We start from the raw sequence: 25680 nt of genomic DNA on the forward strand, positions 1-25680 counted from the left end.
TGGGGTCTTTGGTGGCGGGGGGCCCTTGCCGCCAAAGACTCGGCACTTTGGTGGTGGGTCCCAGGGTGGAAGGACCGCCCCCCGCCTCTGAATTGCTGCCAAAGACCCGGAGCAGAAGACGCTCCAGGGGCCCAGGCCCCGCGAGAGTTTTATGGGGCCCTTGGGACGAGTGAAGGACCTCGCTCCAGGGGCCCCGAAAAACTCTCATGGGGGCCCCAGCAGGGCCTGGAGCAAATTGCCCCACTTGCCCCCCTCCCCGGACATCCCTGGGTTCTCAATCGTGTGGAAAGGAGAATTTGTTGCATAAACAAACCAGACAATTTAATCAACAATTATCTTTTTTTAAAATCTGCTAGTTCTTATCACAGACTTATCTGTGGTGGTTTCTGGATGATGGTGATTTTTTTTTCTTTTTGCTACAGGTGATATACTGTGGCTATGTGTGACCTACATGATGTGGCTGAAACACTATCATTGGCAGATAGCTCTGAAACTATAGAAAATGATGGTGATCTTGAAGGTGGCTAGTCTTCAGAATCCTGTATGTTGAGGATGGATTCTCCTAAACAAAATAAGTCAATGCAGTTATTTATTATTACCGTTCTGCTCATTTAGTATTACTCATTGCATTCACTGACTTGCAGTACTACTTTAAAGGTGAAATAGAAAAAGGAAGATCTGCCTATTTCAGCTATTTATTTTTTATCACAAGTGCATCTAAAATGATAGTACCATAGAGTACCACTATATTTTTTGCTCAAACACGAGAATTCAAGAATAGTCCAGTAGGAAGACAGGCAGTCCTTCAGAAAGAAGTATGAAATAAAAAGTTTACCAACCTGAAAATCCAGCATGTTCAGACATGTTCCTTTCATCATCTTCAACGCAGCTTCCTCCTGAGAAGGAACACTCAATAATAGTGGGGGATTTCAATTATCCCCATATTGACTGGGAACATGTCACCTCAGGACAAAATGCAGAGACAAAATTTCTCGATACTTTAAATGACTACTTCTTGGAGCAGCTGGTACGGGAACCCACAGGGGGAAAGGCAACTCTAGATTTAGTCCTGAATGGAGCGCAGGAGCTGGTCCAAGAGGTGGTAATAACAGGACCACTTGGAAATAGTAACCATAACATAACAACATTTAACATCCCTGTGGTGAGAAGAACATCTCAACAGCCCAACACTGTGGCATTTAATTTCAAAAAGGGGAACCATGCAAAAATGAGGAGGGTAGTTAAACAGAAATTAAAAGGTACAGTGACTAAAGTGAAATCCCTGCAAGTTGCATGGGCACTTTTTAAAGACACCATAATAGAGGCCAAACTTAAATGTATGCCCCAAATTAAGAAACACAGTAAAAGAACTAAAAAAGAGCCACCGTGGCTTAACAACCGTGTAAAAGAAGCAGTGAGAGATAAAAAGACTTCCTTTAAAAAGTGGAAGTCAGATCCTAGCAAGGTAAATAGAAAGGAGTATAAACACTGTCAAATAAAGTGTAAAAATGTAATAAGAAAAACCGAAGAGGAGTTTGAAGAACGGCAAGCCAAAACCTCCAAAAGTAATAGCAAAATGTTTTTTTAAGTACATCAGAAGCAGGAAGCTTGCTAAACAACCAGTGAGGTCCCTCGATGATTGAGATACAAAAGGAGTGCTTAAAGATGATAAAGTCATTACGGAGAAACTAAATGAATTCTTGGCTTCAGTGTTCATGGCTGAGGATGTTAGGAAGACTCCCAAACCCGAGCCAGTTTTTGTAGGTGACAAATCTGAGGAACTGTCACAGATTGAAGTGTCACTAGAGAAGATTTTGGAATAAATTGATAAACCTAACATTAACAAGTCACCGGGACCAGATGGCATTCACCCAAGAGTTCTGGAAGAATGCAAATGTGAAATTGCGGAACTATTAACTAAGGTTTGTAACCTATCCTTTAAATTGGCTTCTGTACCCAGTGACTGGAAGTTAGCTAATGTGACGCCAATATTTAAAAAAGGCTCTAGAAGTGATCTCGGCAATTACAGACCAGTAAGTCTGATGTCGGTACTGGGCAAATTAGTCGAAACAATAGAAAAGAATAAAATTGTCGGACATAAGAACATAAATTGTTGGGCAAAAGTCAACATGGTTTCTGTAAAGGGAAATCATGTCTTACTAACCTATTAGAGTTCGTTTGAAGGGGTCAGCAAACATGTGGACAAGGGGGATCCAATGGCCATAGTGTACTTAGATTTCCAGAAAGCCTTTGACAAGGTCCCTCACCAAAGACTGTTAAGTAAATTAAGCTGTCATGGGATAAAAGAGAAGGTCCTTTTATGGATTGAGAACTGGTTAAAAGACAGGGAACAAAGGGTAGGAATTAATGGTAAATTCTCAGAATGGAGAGGAGTCACTAGTGGTGTTTCCCAAGGGTCAGTCCTGGGACCAATTCTATTCAATTTATTCATAAATGATCTGGAGAAAGGGGTAAACAGTGAGGTGGCAAAGTTTGCAGATGATACTAAACTGCTCAAGATAGTTAAGACCAAAGCAGACTGTGAAGAACTTCAAGAAGATCTCACAAAACTAAGTGATTGGGCAACAAAATGGCAAATGAAATATAATGTGGATAAATGTAAAGTGATGCACATTGGAAAAAATAAGCCCAACTATACATACAATATGATGGGGGCTAATTTAGCTACAACGAGTCAGGAAGAAGATCTTGGAGTCATTCGTGGATAGTTCTCTGAAGATGTCCATGCAGTGCGCAGAGTCGGTCAAAAAAGCAAACAGGATGTTAGGAATCATTAAAAAGGGTATAGAGAATAAGACTGAGAATATATTATTGCCCTTATATAAATCCATGGTACGCCCAGATCTCGAATACTGCGTACAGATGTGGTCTCCTTATCTCAAAAAAGATATACTGGCACTAGAAAAGGTTCAGAAAAGGGCAACTAAAATGACTAGGGGTTTGGAGAGGGTCCCATATGAGGAAAGATTCAAGAGGCTAGGACTTTTCATCTTGGAAGTGAGGAGACTAAGAGGGGATATGATAGAGGTATATAACATCATGAGTGATGTGGAGAAAGTGGATATGGAAAAGTTATTTACTTATTCCCATAATACAAGAACTAGGGGTCACCAAATGAAATTAATAGGCAACAGGTTTAAAACAAATAAAAGGAAGTTCTTCTTCTCGCAGCACACAGTCAACTTGTGGAACTCCTTACCTGAGGAGGTTGTGAAGGCTAGGACTATAACAGCATTAAAAGAGAACTGGATAAATTCATGGAGGTTAAGTCCATAAATGGCTATTAGCCGGGATGGGTAAGGAATGGTGTCCCTAGCCTCTGTTTGTCAGAGGATGGAGATGGATGGCAGGAGAGAGATCACTTGATCATTACCTGTTAGCTTCATTCCCTCTGGGATACCAGGCATTGGCTACTGTTGGTAGACAGGATACTGGGCTAGATGGATCTTTGGTCTGCCCCAGTACGGCTATTCTTATGTTCTTGTGTTCTCATGATGTTGTTTCATTCGGGCAACCAGGCCTTGCATTTCTTTGTTGCATTGTTTGCATTTTGCACACATGCCTGTCTTACCTACAGGTAGAGGAACTTCAACAGAATACTCTCAAACTTGGTCTCTCTTATGGCCTGTTGTCATTATAGGATTTCTCTTCTAATCAGAGAATGATATGGTAGATCTCAGATCAATGAAGGCTACATTCAGAAAGATCTCAAGACGTCTGGTATATGCCGCTCAAACAGTTTTACTTTCATTTCTACTGCCTGTCCCTCCCTTCTCACATTTTTGTCCTGTTTTCCTCTCCTTTTCCTGATCTATTCTGCCCCCAACAATCTTCTGTTCATTGAACTTTTTGAAAGTTTGCACTTTTAGAGAGTGGTAAGGATTGACTCTGTACACAAATTTTCAGAGGGACAATAGAGTTGAGATCTGTTATTTCTCACCTCTATATATTAATATATAATATAATATAATATAATATAATATAATATAATATAATATAATATAATATATATTAAAACATTTTTGCTGTTAACAAGCATATTGTCTCTGGAGACACAAATGCACAGTTTGAGAACTGCAAAACTAATCATCTTTGATGATATCTTCTGGACTAAGCACTGAGTCCGATTGAGTAGACAGAAAGATTAATCTATACAGAAGCCCCTGGAACCCCATAAGATTGGGTCCCTAATCCATGAACTGTTGGAACTCATTTACAAAACTTTTCTTAAACATTACATGAATATATTGTCTCATACTATAACATTAGAATTTTTAATTCCTATTCCACGATGAGATAGTGGAGCAATAATGTATCTTAATTAAAATCTTTAGATAGGTTTTTTCCTCAAAAAGTATTTTATCAAAAAATCTGATTTAAATTAAAAAAATCCATTTTTTTTAAGTCATTGATTTGTATCCACCCTGGTTTACATCTGAAATTTCACAGTTTTATAACCATGGGGGAAAGGGGATTGCAAAGATGTTCTAAGGGGGTTATAAGATTGCCAGCTCACTTCTGTGCTGGGCTCTGAAGGCAGGAGCTGCAGAGCTTCCTGCAGCTGGAGGAGGCTTCTGGAGGTGAAGGTGACTTTGATTTCGCCTAGCTGCTAGTCCTGGCTGGCTGGGGAGAGACAGGAATGGCTCTTCCCTTGCATGGCCACTCAAGGAGAGATGAGACCCAGCTCTGGGTACCTCCCCTGGCTTCAGGAAGCTCTTCAGCTGGGCAGCAGCTCTAGAGCTTTCTGCAGCTGGATGAAATTCCTGGAGTTGGGTCTGATCTCCCCTATGCTGTTGGAAGTGCGCAACCTAGACCTCACCCACTGCAACTTGAGACCATTGCTCCTTGTTCTGTCATCTGCCACCACTGAGAACAGCTGAGCTCTGTCCTCTTTGGACCTCCCCTTCAGGTAGTTGAAGGCTGCTATCAAATCCCCCCTCACTCTTTCTTTTCTGCAGCCTAAACAAGCCCAGTTCCCTCAGCCTCTCCTCATCAGTCATGTGCTCCAGCCCCCTAATCATTTTTGTTGCCCTTCTCTGGACTCTCTCCAATTTGTCCACATCCTTTCTGTAGTGGGGGGACCAAAACTGGATGCAGTACTCCAAATGTGGCCTCACCAGTGCTGGAGGGGAATAAGCATTTCCCTCAATCTGCTGGCAGTGTGCCTACTAATGCAGCCCAAAATGCTGTTAGCCTTCTTGGCAACAAGAGCACACTGTTGACTCATATCCAGCTTCTTGTCCGCTGTAATCTCCAAGTCCTTGTATGCCAAACTGCTGCTTAGCTAGTTGGTCCCCAGCCTGTAGCAGTGCATGGGATTATTCCATCCTAAATGCAGGACTCTGCACTTGTCCTTGCTGAGCCTCATCAGATTTCTTTTGACCCAATGCTCCAATTTGTCTAGGTCACACTCTGGACCCTATCCCTACCCACCAGCATATCTACCTCTCCTCTCAGTTTAGTGTCATCCACAAATTTGCTGAGAGTGCAATTGGTCCCATCATCCAGATCGTTAATGAAGATGTTGAACATCCCCAGGACCCTTGCATGCTAGAACGATATTTTTATACTTCTCCCTAGTCATCTGTTCAAGTTTCCACTTCTTGTAAGCTTCCTTTTTGTGTTTAAGATCACCAAAGATTTCTCTGTTAAGGGAAGCTGGTCGCCGGCCATATTTGCTATTCTTTCTGCACATTAGGATGGTTCGTTCCTGCGCCCTCAATAAGTCGTTTTTAAAATACAGCCAGCTCTCCTGGACTCCTTTCCCCATCCTATTAGTCCCCCAGGGGATCCTGCCCATCAGTTCCCTTAGGGAGTCAAAGATCAGACCCACCTCCACCTCTGGAAGCCTCCTCTCGCTGCAGGAAGCTCCAATGCTGTTTCCCAGCCCCAGAGCTTCCTAGAGTAGGGGGAATTACCCAGAGGTGAGTCTGATCTCCCGCCGAGAATGGCCAGGCAGGGGAAGAGCAAATCCTGTCCCTTCCCAGCGCAACTGGGACTAGCAGCTAGGAACCTCCGGCTGAGGCACTCCCAGCAGCACAGGGGAGATTGGATTTCACGGAGAAGGGCTTATTTCATGGTCCATGACACGTTTTTCTCAGATGTGAAATTGGTAGGGCCCTACTAATATATAATTATATTTCTAAATACTTACCAGTCTTATACTTCTAGAATCCTACAACTTAAATTTGTTTAGCATACAAAGATTATATGTGACATCATGTGTTAATCTTGACATCACACAACAAATGAATGATAAAATGAACTAGTAGGCTACAGTTGCTTAATGAAAAATAGGTCTTGTCAAACAAACCTTATTTCCTTTTTTGAAATTGCAAGTTTGGTTGGTAAAGGTGTCCGTGTAGATGTAACATATCTAGTCTTTTGTAAGGCATTTGACTAGTTTCCACATGACATTCTGATTAAAAAGTTAATACTATATAGTACCAATGAAGTACATTAAATGGTCGAAGGATTGGCTAACTGATAAATCTCAAAAAGTAGTTGTTAATGGGGTATTTTCATTGAGTGGGGATGTTTCTAATGGAGTTCCACAAGAATGTGTTTTAGGCCTGATATTTAACACTTTCATCAGTGGTCTAGAAGAAAATGTAAAATCATTGCTGATAAATTTTATAGATGGCAAAAAGATTGGTGGAGTGATAAATGAGAATAGGGTAGTTATACAGAGCACTCTGGATCACTTAGTTAGCCGAGCCCAATCAAACAAGAAGCATTTTAGTACAACCCAATGCAATGTCATACATCTAGGAAAAAGAATGAAGGTCATACCTACAGCTTGTACAGTATACGGTATCTAGGAAAGTATCAGTCTGAAAAGCAGGGTGGCTTGATTTAAACCAGTGATTTAAATCACTGATTTTACTCATGATTTAAATCAGCATGCAGGAAACCTTGATTTAAATAAGTTATTTTTATCACATTTTGCATTTATACTTTGTTATTTTCCTAAAGAGAGGTTGATTCTCGTTGGTAGGTAGCTATTAAAACATGCTGATTTGCAACTAAACTTTACACTAAATTTGGTGCTTCTCTTTGTTAACCAAGAGGATGCACTGTATCTGTACTCATTTTTTTTAAGCAATTGTAGCTTACGTTTATTCAGATTCTTAACTATTACATTTTTATTAAGTTAGAAAATGGTGAATGATTAATTACTTAGTAAAAAAAAAAGAAATTAATTTTTTACTTGTAATTTGTATCAATCTGTATTTGGATGGAAATTAAAATGCACAAAAACAATATTTTTTTTGTTAAATAAAACAGCTTTAAATATGCTGGGTATAGAAGAAAAGCTTTTTAATGAACATTTTTATCACACTCTTTTACATTTAAAACTGATTTATTAAACAAAGTCGTAGTTTTATGTCAGCAGTGAATTGAACTGATTGTTTCTGGTCACCATATCCTTCAGAATATTAGAACTAGAAGATTTCATTCTCTCACCCCTGTTTTTCTAATTCACATATTTGGAAGAAGAAAACAAACTTTCCTAACTCCCATTTAGTTTCTTAACTTTGAATGAACTAGTCACTGAGCTGAAATGCACTGCAATTTGTTTAAATATAAACTATTCTCTCTGCCGCGCAGAAGAGGCTACTGCTGTCAAAAGCTGGATTAGCACTTAAACTCTGATTGCATGTGCTTAGCAAGTGACTTCCATCAGTTCAGTCATTTAACTCTCATGAAAAGTCAGCAGTAAACTTGTACTGCTTAATTATTTTTTTACATTTAATTTAAATTATTTTAATTATTATAATAAACTTAGGCCTTAATGTAGCTTGTCAGTTTCAAATTTAACTTTAAATAGGTTGATTTATTAAAAATCAATTAAATTTAAATTTTTAAAAGATCTGATGTTGGCTTTTTAAAAAATCTTTGATTTTTATCCATCCTGCTGAAAACTATTAAGGGTCACAAAAAAGGTTAATCCTTTTCATCTTTCTATTTGCTCAAATGTCTAAGTAGGGGTCCTAATTATGGATGTACAGTAAAATACGTATGAGCTGTTTGTTGTTTCTTATTGCAGGATAAACCCCAGGTCACATCAAGCAGTTCACAGTAACACAATAAGGTTTATATTTAAATGTGTTACCAGAGTGGAAACACATAATGCTTACTTTACTGCAGGAGGTAATGTGAAAATGGTGAAGTACTTTTCATTCCTATCTCCAAGGTACCTTGGAGAGATGAGTACTCCTCAGCATTTACTATTATTACTCTTGGATGAATTCTGCACCACTGCATGGATGCAAAATTCATATTAGCCACAGATTTCTTTACTCTCTGCAGAAAAATGAGGAAGCAAAGAAATCTATGGGTGACACGCACTCCTTCCCTGCAGCCTGGGCATGTCTGTTCAAGTGCTGGGAACATCTAGCAGAGATGTACATCACCACAGAGGGTAGGGCTGTGTGTGTGCGCGTGGAGAGACATTAATTGCCACGAGGGGGCGGGGTTGTTTGTGCGTGCCTGGGCGCAAGAGAGACTCTGTCCGTCTAGCTTGCCCAGTGTGGAAGGGTACGGCGTCTAGTTGTTCAGAGGTAGGTGTGAGGCAGGCTCTATCCCCTCAGGCAGAGCAGAAATGTAGCAGCCTGCCTGTGTTGTTGTTAATATTCTTATTGTTTGTTAGTTGTTCCCTTTCTCAGTCAATTCCCACAGGAGCATAAAACACTTTAAAATGTTTTATAGTGCCTTACATTGCCAGAGTACTGTAAAGGAGCCTTATTGTAAAGGGACAGTAAGGGAATCCTCAGCTAGGAAGATCTATGTGATTTCTCCCTTTTTTCCTGTGCCAGAGTCGCACAATGGGGTGAGATTACAGGATCTTATTTTACTTATTTTTTAAAAGGTTGGGGGAAAATAAAACATTTATCAAGCAGTCAATAAAATGTCAGGACAATCAGAACCAAGCTCTTCCCAAAGTAGCCTGTCAGGATTATAACTGGAATGCAGGGTAATGGTTACCAAATATTTATAACTTAACTTTCATGTGTTTAGGAAATGCTGAATAGTTATTGTGACTATTTTCTGTATAGCAGTTAAAATAAATTACCAAAATAATTGAAACTGATGTGGTTATATTGCATTATTTTGACAAATTAAATAGGCAGAATTTTGCAGAATTTTTAATTTTTTGGCGCATAATTCCCCCAGCCTCCCATGTAGCCTGAGCTGTAGTTGACAGGGAATTGGACCATCTAGTGGACAAAATATATATAGCAGTCAAATATTATGTAGCAGTCGAATATTATGTTTACTCTTTGGGGAATTCTGCATCACTGTGCAATATAGAATTTTGCAGAAATTAATGTTGTGTGTGCAGAATTTCCTCCCCCACCACAAAAATGGGCTGCAGAGCTGCCGGCTGCCACTAGGGGTTGCTGGACCAGGCAGAGTTCAGCTCACAAATAGAAGACACTGCTGGGGGAGCGGAAGGGAACTGGAGGGTTCCCGGCAGCTCCAGTTCTCGGCAGGCCCCAAGGGGAGGTGATGGTGGTGTGCAGGAAACTCCATGCAAGCCTGGGACCTAGCATAAAGCTGTTTCTCCCCCTGGATCATTGCCAGGGAGGGGATGCTAGTGTCTGGGATGGGGCAGGGAGGGTCTTTGGATGGGCTCTGGGGGGGAGAGGAGCAGGTATGTGGTGGGGGGCCCCGCAGCTGGGCTTGGGGGGTGGGGAAGATGGTGCAGGTGTTTGGGCTGGGGAGGCCCTGCAGCTGGGCTCTGAGGGAGAGGGGGTGTGTGTGTCTGGGCTGGGGTGGGCCTCGCAGCTGGGCTCTGGGGAGAGGGAGCAGAGAAATATATATTGTATGTGCTTCATGGTCAAGTTGAAGTGTGGACCTTAACTTTTGCATGTCCTGGATCTGCCCTCTGGGCCCTCCCCACTCCCATTTTAAGTGTGTTGTATCAATGGATGTTTGGATTCCTATTTTAAAGGGGAAAAACTCCACCATACATAAGTGTGCATTTCAAGCAGTCACTCATGTGGTATGTACAGGAATTGTAACTGTGTCTCCAGAGTATGATTACTTTAACACCTATGCTGCTTAAGTGCAATTTTAAGGGCTCTGCTTCAGTGTTCACAGATAATTGAATTGATGTCTTGCAGTCAGCAGCAGAATGACTAGGCTGAGAAAGAGGTCAGGGTGTACATCTGCTTTTCAGTCGTCTGTTTCAAATTTGCCAGGCTTTGAAGTCCGCTGCACGATTTGGAACACCAAGTCCAACAGCTGTAGTATTTGAATTGAATGTGTTCTAATGATCACACTTTCAAATATAGACTATTGGGATGGAGGAGGAGTAAGTGGGTGAAGTCTCTCAACTGCTGCCTCTTAACCTGTTCTTAAAATTGCAGATTCTAGAAACTCTGCATACATGCATTGAATGCAATTTTAAATGGTCATAATGAATGTGTATATAAATATATATGGAGTTGATAGCGCCACCAATAGTTAATGTTGCCTGACACTTTCCATTACAGGACTATGTTGTCGTTTGCTTATGCCTTTACCAAACTTTGCCAGGAGTCTGTCTCAGGCTGTTTTTAAGATTTAGCTAAAACAGTTCTGTCAGTTTTTGAGAATGAGGTTGGAGAAAAATGTGTTTTGCCTATGTTACCAACAAAGAAATACACACTCCTCTTCTGTCTCCTTCTTTGAGAAGTTCTTGCACCTCCATGATTTGAAGCAGAGATTTGAAATTTGGCAGGAGAGTTGCTATTGTGTTTAGAGTGAACCTTTTCCTGTCCTGTGAAAATCTATGGAAATTTGGCCATATAATTAGCCTCTGAAAACATCTCCATTCACACAGGGTTAAAAGAGAATTGTCAGAGTTGGGTATCTAAATTCTCTGATTTGGTCTGCACTGAGCATGCTTAATCCTCTCACATCTCCTGTATGCTAACCAGACTGTACCTGTTCTATCCCAGAGCTTGGGTGTGGGGTGGTGCTGAGCAGAATTTCCCTGTATTTACTCCTCCTGGTTACTGAAGGCCTCAGGGAGATTCTTTCATGTGCTCTCCTTCTGTTGGCATCTTGTCAGTCAGGAGGAAGAGAAAGAGTCTGATCAGAAAGCTGAGAGAAGTTTGTGATAGGGATGCTTGTTTGCTTGTTTGTTTGTTTTTGGGTTTGCAGGAACCTGATGGTGGAAAGGGAGGTAGAAGCCAGAGGGAGGTAGGCAGAAAAAAGGGAATTGGGTAGGAGCAGAGGTGGACTGAGATGGGAGATGAAGTGGCTGAGGGAGGAATGTTTGAATAGGAGTTGAACTGGGATGAGGGTACAGAAGATGGGGTAGTGGTAAGGAGGACAGGAAAGTAGGATAACAGGGGGAAAGCTGTTTGTAACCAATAGAGAACACTCTCCTCTAAAACAGTACTCAGGAAATAAATCAGGAATGTGTTGTGAATGAGGCAGTAGTTTGTAAGATCTCAGTCTCATTTGTTGCAGAAGTTGGAAGATGTGTGTGGTGAATGAGGCAGGCAATTGCAGGAAGAGAATAGATTGTCTCATGGTTAAGGAAGTTAACTGTCACTCTTGAGAATTGGATTCCCTCCCTGCCTGTGCCACACGGGTCTTAGGTGATGCTGGGCAAGTCACTTAAACCAAGATGTTCTAAATTGGCCATTAATTGTGTGTTACTCATTTTCTAGGAACCCTGGGACATCCAGGGCCAGATTTGCAAAGTAGTGATTGTTCACAACTGCAACTGACATCCTTTGAAAATGTATTTTGAATATACAAAGTGCTATAAACATGATAAACGGTCTGAAAATTCAGTCCCTAGGTGTCACAAATAGGGCAACCAAAATTATTGGACTACTGATAATTTTGGACTTAATATCTTTGTGCTTCTGTTCCCCAGCTATAAAATTAGGTTGATACAGAGTGGTGTTGTGAAGATCAATTGTTTGTGAATCACGCATATACTACTGTGAGAATACCATAGAAATGCCCATGAAAAAATGAATAACTTTATATTCAGTGCTCGGGTTAGATGTTGTGCATTAGGTAAGGCCTGGGTGGCCACACAGTGAATGAAATGGATGAAAAGAAATATTGAATAACTGACCCTTCACTGAATGAGGTGTTACTCCTGTGGAAAAATTTGAGTGAGATCATATAATCAAAGACTCCATCATAACACACACGCTCAAGAGGGCTGAATTAAGGTTGCTTGGGCCACTTAAATTCTGGCATGCCCTAACTTTTCAGTGCTTGACTTTTGCAACCTTACTGTTTTTAATTAGGTGGTTGTATGTGTTTTTTTTTCTTTATGTAACATATAAAGTGTGCATATTTTGATGGTATCCTTTTCCCTCATCTTTCATATGTTGGTTGTCATCTAAGGTTGTAGGATCTTGGCAGAGCAGGAACAGTCTATGTTTGGAAATTACCTATCACATGGTAGCTGCTACTGCAATACAAATAACTTTAAGTTAGAACTAATATTTTTCATACTGAGCACTGGTGCTGCTTCTTGTTGAGGGCTATTTATATGACAGGTTATGACTTAAGTTTCAACTGTTTTTGACATTTTTCTGGTCAGAAAAGATATGGTTGGAATTTGTCAGCCCTTGGATGTTCCATTGCACACAGAGAACACTTCATCACAATTATATTTTAGACACAGTATTGTTGTTAAGCTATATTAATTGCTCATCTTGAAAATCAGCCTTAGGAATTAGTTATATTGATGTTTTCCTTCTAAGGAAGTGATGCTTCCTTGTCTACCTGCTTGGCACAATTTAAATGCCATACACAGCTTTCCAGTGACTGCTCTCTGTCTGCATGTGAACCTTTACTAAAGATGAACCAAACATCAGTAGAGGAATATAGTTCTTCTCATAATATTCTACTAAACATGTGGTGTGAACCTTTCTTGGCTATTCCACTAATTCGATAGGATTTTGTTTTTTGAAAGTACATTTTGTTCGTGATTTACTTAGTACATGGAAAAACTGTGAGACCTTTGATTCCTCGGTTATTTAGAGAGAAGCCACTGTGATATCTGTTTTCAAATGGTTATTAAAAATCCTCTGAGTTGATGCATGATAGATCTCAGGAACCATATGTTACTTTGAAATAACATAGAACAGAAATTTTGATAATGGTATCTTCAGTCTAGCAAGCCATGGTAGGACAAAATCCACAATGGCTGGAAATTGAAGCTAGATATATACAGACTAGAAATAAGATGCACATTTTTAACAGTGAGGGTAATTAACTGTTGGGACTACTTACCAAGTGTTTCCATCACTGGAAATTTTAAACAAGTTTGTTTTTTCTAGGACTGTCAAGCGATTAAAAAAAATTAACCGTGATTAATCGCACTGTTAAAGAATAATAGAATACTATTTATTTAAATATTTTTGGATGTTTTCTACATTTTCAATATATTGTTTTCAATTACAACATAGATTACAAAGTGTACAGTGCTCACTTTGTTTATTTTTTATTACAAATATTTGCAGTGTAAAAAAAAGTTTTTTTCAATTCACCTAATACAAGTTCTGTAATGCAATCTCTTTATCATGAAAGTTGAACGTACAAATGTAGAATTATGTACAAAAAAAAAAACTACATTAAAAAATAAAACCTCGTAAAACTTTAGAGCCTACAAGTCCACTGAGTCCTACTTCATCCAATTGCGGAGACAAACAAGTTTGCTTACAGTTTGTAGGAGATAATGCTGCCCGCTTCTTGTTTACAATGTCACCTGAAAGTGAGAACAAGCATTCGCATGGCACTGTTGTAGCTGGCGTCACAAGATATTTACGTGCCAGATGCACTAAAGATTTATATGTCCCTTTATACTTCAACCATCATTCCAGAGGACATGCATCCATGCTGATGGCAGGTTCTGCTCGATAACGATTTAAAGCAGAGCAGACCGACGCTTGTTCATTTTTATTATCTGAGTCAGATGCCACCAGCAGAAGGTTGATCTTCTCTTTTGGTCATTCGGGTTCTGTAGTTTCCACATCAGAGTGTTGCTCTTTTAAGACTTCTGAAAGCATGCTCCACACCTCGTCCCTCTCAAATTTTAGAAGGCACTTCAGATTCTTAAATCTTGGGTCGAGTACTGTAGCTATCTTTAGAAATCACACATTGGTACCTTCTTTGTTTTGTCAAATCTGCAATGAAAGTGTTCGTAAAACAAACATGTGCTGGGTCATCATCCGAGACTGATATAACATGAAATCTATGGCAGAATACAGGTAAATCAGAACAGGAGACATACAATTCTCCCCCAAGGAGCTCAGTCACATTTAATTAATGCATTATTTTTTTAATAAGCATCATCAGCATGGACGTATGTCCTCTGGAATGATGGCTGAAGCATGACGGGGCATACAAATGTTTAGCACAACTGGCACGTAAATACCTTGCAATTCTGGCTACAAAAGTGCCATGCGAATGCCTGTTCTCACTTTCAGGTGACATTGTAAATAAGAAGCAGGCAGCATTATCTCCCGTAAATGTAAACGTACTTGTTTGTCTCAGCAATTTGCTGAACAAGAAGTAGGACTGAGTTGGCTTGTAGGCTCTAAAGTTTTACATTATTTTGTTTTTGCATGCTATTAGAAAACAAAAAAAAATAATTTGTAAGTTACACTTCAGGTTAAAGTGACTGCACTACAGTACTTGTATGAGGTGAATTGAAAAATACTATTTCTTTTGTTTATCATTTTTACAGTGCAAATATTTGTAATAAAAATGATAATATAAAGTGAGCAGCATGTACTTTGTATTCTGTATAGTAATAGAAATCAATATATTTGAAAATGAGGAAAACCTTCAAAATATTAAAAAAAATTGAATTGATATTCTGTTGTTTAACAGTGTGATTAATCACGATTAATTTTTTTTGAGTTAATCGCGTGAGTTAACTGCAATCAACAGCCCTAGTTTTTAAAAAAAGATATATGCTCTAGCTCAACCACAATTATTGGACTTGAAGAAGTAATTAATTATGGGAAAACCTATGGACTCTGTTATGCAGGAAGTCAGACTAATGCCAGATGGGACTATTGGGTTCATCTAATGTCTGACTTTGCATAAATTATATGGAAAACCTTAGCACAACATGTATTCCATTTAGAACACAGTTTTCTTAAATTTATTTTTAGTTTATGGAGTTAATGTTTATTAGAAGTATTATTAGGGATTAGTAAAAAGACATTCTATTTGATTTTAGTAGGTACATATAGTACAATAACACAGCATGTCTCCAAGCTGGAGACTTAGTGCATCAGGAACTACAGCCACTTTTTTCCTGAATGAGAGCATCCACAATGGGGTTTACCATGTTTACTTTTAGGCACATGGACTTTATAGCTTTACTTGATTTACCTGAACTTTCCTGAGTGTCCCTGTGTAAACAAGTCCTTTGACACTTGAGGCTCTGAGATGTATACCTCTAATCTGTCTGGACTTCAGTAAAGCATTGGACATGGTACCTCATGGGAAATTATTAGTGAAGGTGGACAAGACAGGGATTAATACAGGAATTGTTAGTTGAGTAGGGATGAAATCAAACTGGAATAGGTACAGAGAAGGCGTGCCAGATTAAGGGGAGTGAAGAACCTGTTTTAGGAGAGGAGACTAAGAGGGCTTGTCTTGTGTTTAGCCTTAGCAGCATGAAGACTAAGAGACACTATGATTGCTCTCTCTAAATATATCAGAGGGATAAATACCATGGAAGGAGAACAGCTATTTAAGATAAAGGACAAAGTTGACATCAACATGACTAAATTTAGGCTGGAAATTTGAAGAAGGTTTCTATCTATCAGAAGAGTGAGGGTCTGGAACAGTTTCCCCTAGGAGTAGTGGGGGCAAACAACCTAACTATAATTTTTAGATGGAACTTGATTTTTATATACAGGATTATATGTGATTACTTTGTATACTGGGGACTGACCTTTGTTCTAGGAAGTCCCTTCCAGTCCTATGTTCTTATTCAACCTTAATTTGTCCTCCTCTTGTGCATATGTATTATGATACAGTCTCTAATTACCTGATCACATATCATTTTTTCTCTCCCAGGATGTGTCTGCCCCATTCGTTTATCAAGATGGTTGGTACTTGGGTATGAGGCATTTGTTCAGTATTTCTTTCTGTCTTCATCTCAGTGTGTGGTCCTATGTCTTATTTACAGCACACCATCCAAACTCTGATCGTACATGAAATTATATTTACATTGATGTTTAGTGGTGCTTGTTCACAGTAGCATCTGAGTGCATCACAAATATTTAATGAATTTATATCTTCATAATGCCTGTGAAAGATAAGATTATCCCTATTTTATAGATGAAGAGACTAAGACAAATACAAAGTGAGTATCCTGATGGCACACAGTGAAAATGGCAGAGCCAGAATTAAAATTCCAGACTGCCAGTCGTGGGCTCATTCCACCAGACTATACTGCCTTACTAGCGGACGTGCTGAGCATTCAGAGCTTCCATTGACTTCAGTTGCAGTTGAGAGTGCTCAGCACTTTGCAAGTTAAGTCTCAGGTTTCCCAAACTGGACAACCAGAAAATAAGGAATGCACAATTTTGACGTGTGAGTTGTCCAGTGTCATATAAAAAGTCAGTGGTAGAGGGAGGGTTAGAACAGATTTCTCCTGTGTGGCACTCACCCCCATTAATAGTAAATTGCAACTTCCTAGTATTACACTGGTCTACAATTTTTGAGAAGTCGTCTGCTTCAGAGATAAAATGTGATATTTATTATGTACTTTGATGTACTGAATTCAAATATGACAATTAAAACAACTGATTGGCTACTGTTTCTAAGATATTTAAGTTCTTACATTTTATGTCTATGTATATTGTGTAGATAGTAGAGTTTTAATCATAAATTGTAAACCTAAGTCTTTTCATGTGTTTATAGTTGCTTTACATGATAATATTTCACCTCTCCTGTTTATGTAACACTTTAAAAATCAGCAAAAGGGTTATATAAATAAAATTTATTATGAAACAAAAGGCAAAAAACTATGATGTACATAGTTTAGTCCTATTCAGTGTCTACTCGGCGCTTCTTGGCTTGTCTCTTGTATTCATTAAATGGAGCATCTCTTGTCACTGTCCAGCAATAGTCTGCAAGCATTGATGGGCTCCGTTTGCCCTGATAGTCTGCCAGGAGATTCCACTGCTGTAGTCTGGAGCCCAACAGCTCTGCCTTACTCTTGGGTAGTTCCAAATCCCTGACAAGGTCATTCAGTTCACCTTGTGTTATGAGGTGTGGTTCAGAGGAGGAGGATGGGAGAAAATGTGGGTCCTGTGACATTGATGGTTCAGGACCAGAAGTTTCATCCTCTTCCTCTTCCTCGTCTGACTCAAGTGAGAGTGATTCTGGTGCATCAGGAACCGGCAGTCCTTCTCCGTGGGGTATTGGGCGTATAGCTGATGGAATGTTTGGATAATGCAGAGTCCACTTTTTCTTCTTTGACACATCTTTCCCAACTGGAGGCACCATGCAGAAGTAACAATTGCTGGTATGATCTGTTGGCTCTCTCCAAATCATTGGCACTGCAAAAGGCATAGATTTCCTTTTCCTGTTCAACCACTGGCGAAGATTTGTTGCACAAGTCTTGCAGCATATGTGTGGGGCCCACCTCTTGTCCTGATCTCCAATTTTGCAGCCAAAATAAAGGTGATAGGCTTTCTTAACCAGAGTGGTTATACTGCGCTTTTGTGATGCAAAAGTCACTTCTCCACAAACATAACAGAAGTTATCTGCACTGTTCACACAAGTACGAGGCATCTCTGCTCACTTTGGCTAAACAGAAATGTGTCCCTTTGCAAAATCAAACACTGACAAATAAGACAGCACGACACTGTATGATTTCTAGAGCTGATATAGGGCAATTTGTTCAGCAGAGTGATGTAAGCTTCGTTATGATTGCATCATCCATGACTTCTAGGAATAACATGATGCAATTCATATCATGTATGATGCAATACTAGCTTCAGATTGCATCATTAATTGTTTTGCCTAAAAAGCAAGTACTGTCCAAACCCAGTCATAGATTTATTCATAGATCCAGTCAAAGATGTATTTTAGTCATTTCTGGTTTAAATTGAGATCCCTTCCCTTTATAACTCACTTATCCTCCGCCATTCCCAAGTCAAGGGTCATATATACTGACCCAATAGCATATCCTGAAAACTACAGCCAATCAACAATTTTAAGCATCATTTTCGTTCTCAGTGACCCAGAATTAGTAAAGTTAGACTATATTTATTTCAGAAGCATTTTGGCTGTAGAGCAGTGCAAACCGGAATCTTCAACACTGCAGCACATACTTCTACCATTTGGGCAACAGGACTTAGCCTTCTTCTGCTGGCTAACATAATTATCCTCTGTGAACTATTCATCAGACATACTTTGTGATCGGTGTATCAGTATTCTCCTGTTAAAGGAGACAAAGATAGGGCAGGCTCTTTCCGTGAATCAATGTGGCTAAGACCATGATATTTGGGTTTGAGATATTAAAGAGCTGAGTTCTATTCTCTAACTATATAAGCTCTCAGTGGAATATAAGACATTGCTTAATAAAGGTCGTGAAAGGGTACAGAATTAACAACAGTCAGCAGAAGTGAAGTTTAGAACTCATGCTCTCCTGGTTCCCTATTATTAATTTATTATTTGCCTTTTCTCTGATCCATGGTTTCTTGTCACACCCTTGGCAGGGAGGGTAGAGATGGTGCTTCTGGCCACTGTGCTGTCTTGGAGCCCATCCTATACATCTCTGTCGGTTCACTGCTGCAACAGTAGCAGCTAGATTGACTCTCTGCTCCTTGGGGTTCCCAGTGCAATCGATGCTGCAGCTGAGGCAGGGGAGCAAAATTAAACATTAATACCACACTCCAGAGATGGGAAATGGTGATTTTCAACATCTTATAGCTCAACCAAACCAGAGTGGATTTTCATAGACTTTTCCATGCTGGTGGGAATTTTTCTTGTGCTAAAGAACAAAGTCCTATTGCAAACAATGTAAGTGTTAGAGGCTGATTGATATGATAGAATATCAAGGTTGGAAGGTACCTCAAGAGGTAATGTAGTCCAACTTTCTGCTCAAAGTAGGGCCAATCCCCAGACAAATTTTTTTTTTACCCCAGATCCCTAAATGGCCCCCTCAAGGATTGAGTTTACAACCCTGGGTTTAGCAGGCCAGTGCTAAAACCACTGAACTATCCTCCCCTTCTCCAATAAAGGTTGCAAGATTTAAAGATAAAGGTTACTATCAGAACCCCCTAAAAGAAACTGCTTTTATGGGGCGTTATATCTGTTTCCTGCCATTCAGTCATTGTTGTCTTTATCCCAGTCTTTATATTCTTGGGGTAGGGTCTGTCTTTGCATGTTTGGAAAGTACTCAGTACTAGTGAATAAAAATAACATTCTGTACAATACAATTATTTGGCAGAGTCTCTGTATTTGCCTTTTGCTCTTCCAGGTCTCCCTCTTTCATTGAACATATTGGAAAGATTTTTCTTCTTTTGTAACAAGTTACTGCATTTCTTCCTAACAATAATACAGGAAACAGACTTGGAAGTTTTGTAAGTTGTGTGCCAGAGGCAGTTAGGGAAAATTCTTGTAGCTCAAAATAGGACACTTTGCATTAATGGGGTCTTTCTTTCCACATGTTCAAAATTGCAGAGAATTCTCTTCAGTACCCTTCCCCCTAACTACATGTTTGAGAACTAGGAAAGTCAAAGAAAGAGTAATGATTTTTAATGATAAATTACATGGAATTCAAACTCTGTTCTCTTCACCTGCCATTAAACATGTTTTCATTCTTGATGGAGTTGTAAACACAGACTTTAAATTCATTGAGTAATTTTTAAAGATATAAATTGGGGCCGCCGGTTTCGGACAGTTTTTACTCAAAGCCACTTAACAGATATTTATGGAATTTAAACTGGTATTATTGTGTGACTTTTCTTCTGTGTGGCCTCAGTGAAAACATTGACAAGCGGCTCTCTGTTTCACTGTCAAGTCTGAGAGTAGCATGTATTTTTAGAGATTTTTCTGGCCTAAACCGTATGTGTACTGGTTTATTTGCTAGCTGACTATTACTAATAGGTTTTCAGTTTAGACTGACATTTATCTGTAAAGATAGCGTCTCAGAAAATACGCAAATTATATATAGAGAGACACACACACATTGTTGGCCGTATGTCATCACATACAGGTATAAACATCTAGAAAGTTCTGTGTTCTAGAGGCAAGAAATGGAATGGACTGGAGACTGAGAGACAAGAATTCCAGATGGCTAAATCTTGCTCTGATATAGGCTCCCATTGTGGTATTTGTCAAATCAGTTCACCATTCTGCCTCAGTTACCCTATCAGCAGGTACTTAGCTACCTGACAGAGTTTTAAATAATCTTTGCATATCTTTTGAAAGCACTATGTAAATCAGCTTTGCAAATTCTGCTTGCTTGTTTATATGGGGGCAAAACAAATAAAATACTATCTTTTTCATTACCATTTTTATGGAAAAGGTGAGTGAATATTCTTTTTGTCTGGACCAGGAAATCTAAATTGTTATGTTAGGTAAAGTGCAATAACAATTTAGATGTGTGTGCACCATAGCACAGTGAACTCTCGGTGTGGCAATATTTTGGTTGCCTACATTTCTCTCATTGTATTTAATATAATAGTGTGTGACATGAGGGTGATGCATACATTTAACATATAAAGGCCTGCTGTTCATTTTTGAAGATGAATACAGAGAAGAGGGACAGATACTCTATAACAGATCTGTTTTTTCTCCAGCTACCTATCTGTATCCTGCAGCAACTTGGAAAGTGCTGTAGAGCAGTTCAGCTTGTTGCCATTTGTATTCTCTAGGCAGCTCTCTGGAACACTCTAGCAACCTGAGTGCATGCCCTTTACATATCTACAGAAATATCACACAGGTATTTGTCATCCTCCCCTTTGCACATTGTGAGCCTCTGGAGCAACTTGCTATCCAATCATGTTTTTTCAGCTACTTTCAGCCTCTGTGCAGGGAGATTTTCATCATAGGTAACTAAGTGGTTGCTACTCTGGGGGTGGAAAATATGGAAAGGAGTATTATCAACACAGATGCTCACAACAGCATGTTAAACATAAACCAGTTTATTGCTGTTTTTATTAATCTTCTTTAAAATAGTTCTGTCTTCTATGTGAAGACAATTGCCTTTAAAGAACGGAGGATTCACTCACCAGCAAGGTAGTGGAGATTTTGAGTATGTCAGTTTTACAGTTTTTTGAATATTTTTATTTCGGTGGTCAAAAACCAAGTTTCTATTGTGCCTGTGTAACTGAGCTAGAGTTCTGTTCACTGGACTGCAGCTTGTCCTCTATGATGTGAAAAGAAGATTTAAGGGCTGGAAACATGAGAAGGCTGTAGAAGGGTAGAATTCTGCTGCATTAGAAAGAGAGAGGGTTCTGATAACTTTCCCTGGAGTCCATGGAGTGGAGTGAAATATCATTGTTTTCACTCTTTTTTTCCTCCTTGTTCTTCTGTTATAGGAGATGCATCGTCGGTTTGAAAATGCCCCTGACTCAGCCAAGACAAAAGCTCTACAAACTGTTATTGAGATGAAGGTAAGAGAGTCAACACTGGCAGATGGGAATCCTATTCTTTTGAATGGTATATAGAGTCTTTCAGATAGCATAAAGCATGAGAAGTCTGACAGCAACAGATACGATGCATGGTCCAGTGTTACTAATGAAAAAAAATCTTGGAGATTTTCATTGATCAGGCAGGTTAGAGAACTAGTTCATTGCATGGTAGATGTCTGCTTTTCATCTACCTGGAGTGTTATTTATAGTTTACAGCCAATAATCCATTGTATTATAAGAACAGTATGAGGAGATAAGTGGGTGCCTTTTAATGGTGGTGTGAGTTCTTTCCCATCACAGTATTTTCTGAACTTTTGAAATAGTATTAGTGGCACCCAGAGTGCAAAGCAACATTAGATATTTGCGTTCCAAAACATCTTATGTGAAGCAGGTGATTCAGTCAGAAAGATGCATCAGTACTACCTTCATCCTGAATTATAGCTAGATGCAGTTTTGTGGTTTAGTCTTTAAACTAGTGATGCAGGATTTAGAGCAACATAGACAACTTGTAAGAGCCTGTCGCAGGGTAGATTCTCTCTCCCCTCGCCCCTTTGTTGGGGTGTCAGGTCACATGTGGTCAAAAGAAAGGTCAGAGGTGGTCCCACAGCTGGTTAGGTCCTATGCTGATGACCCTTACTATAAAATGTGGTCGTATTGCCTAGTGACTGAAGTTAATAAAGTAGTGCTTCCGCACAGGGCTGCGTGGCCAATGGCTAGAGTCAATAGAGTGACCCTTTCATTCAGGGCAGCGTAACCTAATGGCTGGAATCAATAATGCAGCCCTTCCTCTCAGGGCAGTGTGGCCTAATGGCCTGTTGGTGTGGGGGTCAGGGCGGGCAACCCCAGTGTGTGGTACCCAGGGTAGGGGGCCTCAAAAATCCTACTACTACAGGCCCTCCCTGGTCCTCCAAGTCCTAATTTCAGGCCCTAGCAGTGGTGCGGGGTGCTTACCACCGAGTCAGTGGGGATACTCCTGAAACACGGTGACTGGTTCCTCAGGTCACTCACAGGAGGAAAGTCTAAGTCCCCTGGGCTGCTGCTTACCCTTTCGCTCTTGGTAATGCTCCCGGTTTCCCTAGGTTTCCGGGGTCCTCAAGTGGTGTACCCTTCTGCTGGCATGGTCTTTTCTCTTGGCTCATCAAGCAGACTGGTGTCCATCTGGAACTCTGTGTGCCATGGCTCTGTAGTTGGGACCTGTAGCTGCTCTCTAGTGAGAATCTGCATCCTCCCCCTTCAGCAGCGTGCCCAGATTGAGCTGGGCTGCTTCCCTTTATACTCTGCCTTCAGGTTGAGCATGCCCACCAGAGTCAGAGGGGCAGGGCTTCTTCAGCCTACAAAACACTTAACCCTTTCAGGGCTGGTGCTGGACAGGTCCACACCATCACAGATCCCAAGGACCACAAGTGGATTGCATATATATTTACACATCTTCATGTAACTGTCTGCCAGATTGTATGTTCCATAATGTGCATGAAACGTGTAGTATTAATAAATACTTTCTCCTCCTACTCATCTTTGCATTCACACACTTCCTTTTACCACTTCTCACTCTTGTTCTCCAATATTAACTTTCTCTGTAGTCATTTCTCTCCTTTCCATTCTGGAGTCTCCCAATCCTTTCCCCATGCTTCCTAACAGGCCAGCCAGTTTTCCTTTTGAAAACAAATAGCTGGTCTTTTCCCCTTTCTATCTCAGATTGTTAGCTGCAGTGCATGCCTCAATAACCCCCTTTCTACACTTCGAGATGTGTATGAATCAAATTCTATTGCATATATTATGCAAGAGATCAGACTGAATGATCATAGTCCCTTCTGGCCTTATCAATCTATGCATCTAGGTGGCGAAAATAACAAGTAAAAATAGTATGTGGTGAGCATAGGGTAGAAAGGGGGGTAGTGTCAAACCCTGCAGTTTTTCCAGGGAATGCATTTGCTAGTAGTCCCTGGAGACGCTGAGTAGAACAGACATGTCTACTTTTAGAGGATGCATTTTATAAATGAATAGGCATGCGTGTAAAAGTGAGCATAAGGGCTCTGTGTTCTGTGTGCATCAATTCCTTTTCAAGTGATCGCATGCGTCCATTCCATTTCAGGTGTTTGCATGTCCTATGCACTGTTGTCAGATTTTTCCGTCAGCTGTAACCCATCGAGGCAGTGCATGTGCCCTCTGTTGCCTTGTGTTGCTGCACAATATAAAGGGCACCCCCAATGCCTCATAGTTCCTTCTGACTGCCCATGATGGTTGTTGAAATGTGTGATCTTGCTATTGCAAGTCTTTTCCTCATTTTGTGTTTTATATATAGTTGGTACTCATTTTAGTACATTAGTAGAAATAATGTTAGGTACTGTAATTACAAAAGTAAGTTTCTTTTTAAAATGTTTTTTTAAACACTTCAGTTTCTGTTCATGGGTGATTGGTGCTGGCGCGTGTCTAGATTATCAGGCTTCAAGCCCTGCCATTCTTGTTTAAAAAGAAAAAACAAAAAAAACCAATGCCAGTGAGTGACCCACACTCCAGTTGCCTGAAGTGTCTTGGGGATACTCACATTCACAATTCATGCCAAATTTTCAGGAATTTTAAACCAAGAAGGACAGGGAGCTTTACATTTCTGCGATGGAGAGAGTTCTGTGCACACCCTTGGAGCCTTCCTGCTCAGAGTAGGTACCAAACACATTAGAATCCATCAGAAGTGCACCTCCTGGTCTTGCTGATCCTCATGGCCATTCTCCTTCCCTGGTACTGAAGAAGAGGCAGCAGAAGATGGTATCTAAGGACAAAGTATCTGGGAGTCAAGGTCCCCTGGCTCAAAGAATGTGGACAAAGACACTGTGTTCAAGGCCAAGGCACTCTCTGAAGCAGTCAACTGCTCAGGCAGGTCTGTTGGTACTGTCCCCTGCCCATTCAGACTGGCCAGTAAGTGGCTCCTTCTAGTGCAACAGTGCTGCCCTTGATGTCTCAGCACTAAGAGACTTTCCCAGTACTGTTGACTCCAGAGGCTTATACAGTGGCTAGGGATCCTTCTGAGTCTCTCGGTACTAGTTTCATTGGCCGTGCAAGAGTCTTCTCGCCCAGCGCAGACAGTTGCTACTGTAGCCTTACTGGTGGCTTTACCCTAGCATGTGGTACCGTGGACTCCCATGTGCCTCTTCATGCGGTGCTATCCAGAGGGAAATCAGCTGTGTTCTCTGCAGGGCCACCTTTTCCAGGTTCCTGACATCAATCCCAACATCCAGGAACAATCCTCCACTTGGTTGGAAGAGGCTGATTCATCTTTTGATTCAGAGTTGGCTTATACATATCACAATCACATCATGTACCTCACCATTCTCCTTTGAGCGCCTACCACCCCTGGTATCCCCTAAGCCTCTGTCATGGCCACCAAGCAGGTACCCATGCCCAGGAAGAAATTGAACTGTGCCCTCTCAGTTCCTTCTTACCGCCTTTGACGTTGCTGGAATGATCCCTCTTGCTGTAGTATGGCTTTCTCTCTTCGTATTTTATATAGGAATTGTAGCTAGTGTATATAGTTCTTAGTTAGAGTTAGTTTATACAGTAATGATGTTAATTGTTCCCATTGTCAAGGGACTTTTTGCCCCAGATGCTGGGCATGCCTCAGTCCCCGGGCTTCAAGCCATGTGCTTCGTGCAGTAAGCTGATGCCATTTAGTGACCCTCACACTAGTCTTCTAAAGTGTCTGGGGGAGTCCATGTTAAAGAGAAGTGCCAGATCTGCCAGGATTTCAAACCCCGCATGAGAGAGGTTAGAGACATTTGGCTGAAGGCCAATCTTATGGGGGCAGCCCTCAGATCAGCCTCTGAACCGAATCAATGCTGAGCACTTCGATACCTGTGCAGAGCGCTCCCCTGGTACCATGCTCTTCCTGTCACTGCTCTCCATCCCCAGTGCCAAGGCAGAGGCATAAAAAACAACACACCAAGAGAGGGTGTTCTCTGGTGCAGTGGGGGGACAAATGGGGTGCAACTAGCATAGTGTAGTGTTGAACTACACCTCCTCCCCA

At 40.5% G+C, this 25680-nt stretch overlaps 1 protein-coding gene across 13 annotated transcripts in view; it reads left to right on the forward strand.

Annotated features, from left to right (window-relative positions):
• Positions 1–25680, forward strand: part of ERC1 (ELKS/RAB6-interacting/CAST family member 1) — a 604755-nt gene that overhangs the window by 129397 nt on the left and 449678 nt on the right. For all 13 annotated transcript variants that reach the window (XM_050918047.1, XM_050918052.1, XM_050918028.1 and 10 more), the window contains exon 4: positions 21570–21644. In XM_050918047.1, coding sequence (XP_050774004.1) covers positions 21570–21644 — 75 coding nt within the window. The remainder of the gene's footprint in view (positions 1–21569; positions 21645–25680) is intronic.

This window comes from Gopherus flavomarginatus, chromosome 1, assembly GCF_025201925.1.
Source record: "Gopherus flavomarginatus isolate rGopFla2 chromosome 1, rGopFla2.mat.asm, whole genome shotgun sequence".
Classification (NCBI taxonomy): Eukaryota; Metazoa; Chordata; order Testudines; family Testudinidae; genus Gopherus; species Gopherus flavomarginatus.